General features: G+C 40.1%; 2 protein-coding genes across 2 annotated transcripts in view; both read left to right on the top strand.

The window, feature by feature from the left end:
* Positions 1-1,715, top strand: part of LOC138976935 (uncharacterized) — a 9,381-nt gene extending 7,666 nt beyond the window's left edge. Inside the window, exons 5-6 of the mRNA XM_070349828.1 lie at positions 296-616; positions 1,477-1,715. Coding sequence (XP_070205929.1) covers positions 296-616; positions 1,477-1,715 — 560 coding nt within the window. The remainder of the gene's footprint in view (positions 1-295; positions 617-1,476) is intronic.
* Positions 1,716-2,886: 1,171 nt separating this feature from the next.
* LOC138977440 (uncharacterized) lies at positions 2,887-4,198 on the top strand. The gene is made up of 2 exons (XM_070350317.1): positions 2,887-3,260; positions 3,914-4,198. The coding sequence occupies exons 1-2, from the start codon at positions 3,000-3,002 to the stop codon at positions 4,013-4,015; spliced, it is 363 nt and encodes a 120-aa protein (XP_070206418.1). The 5' UTR covers positions 2,887-2,999; the 3' UTR covers positions 4,016-4,198.
* The last annotated feature ends 763 nt before the right edge of the window (positions 4,199-4,961 follow it).

The following is a 4,961-nucleotide window of genomic DNA, read 5'->3' on the forward strand; positions in this document are numbered from 1 at the left end:
AGTAGTAGTAGTAGTAGTAGTAGTAGTAGTAGTAGTAGTAGTAGCAGTAGTAGTAGCAGCAGTAGCAGTAGTAGTGGTAGTGGTAATAGTAGTAGTAGTGGTAGTAGTAGCATCAGCAGCAGCAGTAGTAGTATTAGTACCGTAACGGTAGTAGTAGAAGTATAGTAGACAGCCATACTGGACAGGAATACTATCCTGATACAAGGATATCCAATAAGTCATTTCTTGTCAGTATAGCATACTTTCCAACCACACATTCTATTTCTAAAGTATACATTGTGTTTTATCTATAAAGGTTCTACGAGATCAGCCGATGATTCTGTTGATATTGCGAACATTTACAATTTGACGCAAGCAGGACGGACCTTTACTGTCATTGGATACCCAACACCTGAAATAGCAGTGGTCTTTTGTGGAAACAACACCGCCAGTGACTGTCAGCCTGCTGCGGACAGCGCGTTCAACAAGAGCTGCAAAAGGAACCAATCCGCGGAACACCTTGTGGACTGTACAATCACCCCTGTCAACATAACAGAGGACAAAACTGGTCTCTACAACATGACTATGAAAAACACGATGGGAAATGTTACCGTGACGTTTCAAATTCTACATGCAGGTAAAGTTTGCACATCATTTTTGTCATTTCCTAATCTGGGTTATATCCAAGCAACTGCCTTGCTATTCTTGTGATTAAGATGATGTGGATAAATGCATGTCATTCTTGTATAGGCAGACAATGACATTAGATCCTTCGTCTAAACAAAATAATTCGCTATTCTTGTGCATTGTTTTACCTGATGACGCTCTTTAATTACAATTTCGAAACGATAATGTTATACTCTTCAGAAAACGTAGATGTCTTAGTCTTTTTTTGGACTTCGATCTCATGTGTATGTGTGTGTGTTTTCTCTATCTTTATTTTTGTTAAAGATTCATACACTAATATGTTAAGTTTAGCTCTGTCTCTGTCTACCTCTGATTATCCCTCTTTGTTGTATTTATCTTTGTCTCTCTCTCTATCTCTTTGTCTCTATGTGTATATGTATGTCTGTCTGTCTCTGTCTCTGTTTCTCTGTCTCTGTCTGTCTGCTGTCTGTCTGTCTGTCTGTGTCTCTCTCTCTCTCTCTCTCTCTCTCTCTCTCTCTCTCTCTTAAACAGACAGACACGGAGAAATACACACACGCAGAACGACGGACACACAGACATACATACAATTTGTTAAGTTTAGCTCTGTCTCTGCCCACCTCTGATTATACCTCTTTGTTTTCTCTCTCTTTCTCCAACTCTCTCTCTCTCTCTCTCTCTCTCTCTCTCTCTCTCTCTCTCTCTCTCTCTCTCTCTCTCTCTCTCTCTCTCTCTCTCTCTCTCTCTCTCTCTCTCTCTCTCTCTCTTTGCCCATTAATAAAAGTGGTGTCAACGGAACTTCACATTTAACTCCTTACACTTGTGTTTTGGGGGTCTGTTTTCCAATTCAAGTTACACCACCAGTACCAACACTACCATCTGTGGACAACGGCTTATCTGCAGTTACGATAGTGGCCATAGCTGTTCCAACCTCTGGTGGTGTATGTCTGGTAGTCATCGTCATCGTCATCGTGGTCAAGAAGAAAAAGAAGGCAAACACGAGGAAGTCTTGCTACAACACGCCCCAGCAAAACTATGGCAAGCCTTTCCAAATGTTCATCATTCCTGTTACAGCGAATGGACAAAAGTGATACTATAGTCACACGCCACACGTCTTTGATAACGTAGTGATAACAGTTAGGAAGACAGAAAGTGACTGATTATTCGTTAAAGGCTGACATAGTCCTATTTAATTAGTTTATTACTTCCAGGGGTTTTCCCATCGTTGCGGGGATGTATAAATTAAGCTTCCTGCAAAGTTTTAGGTTTGAAGTCCTTACCAATTACGATAAATAATTACTTCTTTATTGCATTGTTTTGCAACAGTTCTCCAGGACTTGGGCTATTTTTAGACCGTTGACAAAGATGGCGTTTGAGACTGTTCTGTTTACATTCGACACTACCAACACCACTTTGCAATACTGATATAATTTTGTCTGTGTTCGAAAGCTACAGCCAATTACACATTAACATGCTTCCATTTGAAACTTCGAGGTAAACAGACAGAATTGGTTCTGTTCTGTTCACACACTACTTTCAGTCCACCTACCTGCAAGGGTCAAGTCCCAAGAAATATGTCTCTGTATTCCTATCGTATCACTCTCCTCCTGTTTTGTTTTTTTCACAGACATTTTACCTTCTTTTTTGACGGGTTTCTGGACAGCAAACTCAAAACAAATTCTTTTCATCACAAAAGCGATCTTTGGAATTGACTGACGTAGTCCGAAAGAATTCATGCATCAACTTACGTCACGTATTCGGCGTCATCACTTCGCATACCTTATGGTCTCGGTATTTCGTTGGTACTTCATATTTCCTACTTGTAAAATGACCCTCAAAGCTAACCGAGACTAGTTGAGGTTGTATCAATGCGCCTCGCCAGCAGGTTATTAATGGGTTTTTTAGCGAGTGGTTATCGACAATTAATGACCGGTAATTTTTAATGAGTTGGGGCATTCTGACCAATCACAGGATCTGTTTCATTAAAACGCCAACTCGATTGAATTACAATATGAATTAATTAATGAACGCTACGAATATGGCAGCCTTTAAGCCTATTGCAATTTACATGTTCACATTTACATGCAATTGTGTGTAATTTACATCTATAGGTTGATGAATAAAGTATGTGTTCTGTAAGACGCTGTGCAGCGAGTGATGGTATTATCACACATTCTGTTTAAGATACTTCGTTAAAACGAGCATTTCCTTAATGCATGGTTCTACGTCTTCGTGTTTGTTTCTCAAGTTGTACATTGTGTTGTTTCTTTTGTCACACAGACAACAATGTATCTGGGAGCGAAAGCGGACAGACTTCTCAACGAGTTACAGCTACGGTACAGCCTCAAGTGCAATCCCCAGCACACCATAATCAAATGTCTCCAGTGTTCATGGCTGACCCAGGGTACGCCTGTCTTGCCGACATGCTTCCATCTGGAAGCATACATGCAGCAGAAGCCAGCACGATCAAACCCAATCCTTACGACCCTAGCTACGCTTCGGCAGACCAAATCGGCATTTCAACAGACCCACAAAGAGTCGCTTACAACCCCAGCACCAACAGCCTGAAGTCACGATCCGCTAACCAGCACAGTGATATCCCTCTCCAGCCTGCCGAGCCTGCAAACAAACCCCACGTGAGTTTGCTAAACACTTGCTAAGCTACTAGGGCTTATGATGGATACGCTTACCTTGTCTTCTTCTACTTATTGTTGTCCTTTGTAGGCTTCCTCTTTTTGTTTTTATTTTTGTTCTTGTTCTTATTCTTTCCCTTCTTACACTTTCTTTTCAATTTAAAGTGCCACCTAGACCATTTTAATAAAGCTGACAGACAAGGAGTGGCAAAATCAAATTAACACACTTACTGCGCGATCACCACCAACAATATCATCATCACACACTTTAATAGCATATTCAAAATTCAAAACCAAATACACTGCTAAATGTAAAAATATAGAATTTAAAAACAAATCAGAAACAAATGATAAGTTATGTGAACCTGTTTGACAACACAAAACAATCACAACAATGTTGACTCAATGGTACAGATTGACAGACAGACACACACTTACTGTAAAGGTAATAAACTTAGCTTCGAAAGTGTTGCGTATGTTTACTCTCTGGCAAGAATGATGGTCAGAGTCATGATGTAAGACATACGTGTGATTGATTTGTTTTGTCATAAACTAAATGTTCCAATAACTTACCATTCATATTGTGTTTGTTTTTATTCTGTAATATCATAATGACAACTGCTCTTTCCAATCAACTTTTTTAAAAATGGTTACAGGATAATGGCGTTGACGATTACAACGTTCTGGGCGGACAAGGGGCAACATCGGGACCTGATCCAACCTACAGCCACATCAACAAAGTCAACAAGAACCAATGAATCTAACATGGATGGAGAAAAGAGACAAAACAAGTTAATTAATTGAACGTTTAATTGTTGACAAACAAAACGTTCACAAGTATATCGACTCAATGCTCTCTATGTCCGGTGAAAATCATAATCAAATAAGTTGTATTTTAATTGATTGTTTAACTTTCTGTTAGGGACTATTGGGTCGATGCACTTGTGATTGTGTGTGTGTGTGTGTGTTTGCATTAATCAAAACTCCAATATTGTTTTGAATTATGTTCTTTAATTTTGGAATGCTAGCAATATACCTATTTTTGTTAACGTGGACGGAGATGTGTAGGGAAAAGAACGAGGTACAGGCGTAAGAAGACCTGGCGAAAATAATGATATGGTTTGTTGATACAATTCCATCTATAAGTGAACACATTGTTTGGGAAGAGACATTAACCAATTCATGCTTAATATCCACTGGTAAAAAATACAGTCATTCAGGCTATTTTATAAAACACAATGCCTATATACATCCCTCACAAATCGTATATTCTCTAGTGTGTATGTACCTCGTGTCAGACCGCAACACGGTGGCCTAGTGGTAAGGCGTCCGCCCCGTGATCGGGAGGTCGTGGGTTCGAACCCCGGCCGGGTCATACCTAAGACTTTAAAATTGGCAATCTAGTGGCTGCTCCGCCTGGCGTCTGGCATTATGGGGTTAGTGCTAGGACTAGATGGTCCGGTGTCAGAATAATGTGACTGGGTGAGACATGAAGCCTGTGCTGCGACTTCTGTCTTGTGTGTGGCGCACGTTAAATGTCAAAGCAGCACCGCCCTGATATCACCCTTCGTGGTGGACTGGGCGTTAAGCAAACAAACAAAAAAACTCGTGTCAGTCTGCTATATGATTATGGCACATATTGTACCACATGAACTATTGTAAATGTGGAATATTTTAAACATCATAAGTAATGTACTCTTTCGG

Source organism: Littorina saxatilis, linkage group LG9 (assembly GCF_037325665.1).
Source record: "Littorina saxatilis isolate snail1 linkage group LG9, US_GU_Lsax_2.0, whole genome shotgun sequence".
In the NCBI taxonomy this organism is placed as follows: Eukaryota; Metazoa; Mollusca; class Gastropoda; order Littorinimorpha; family Littorinidae; genus Littorina; species Littorina saxatilis.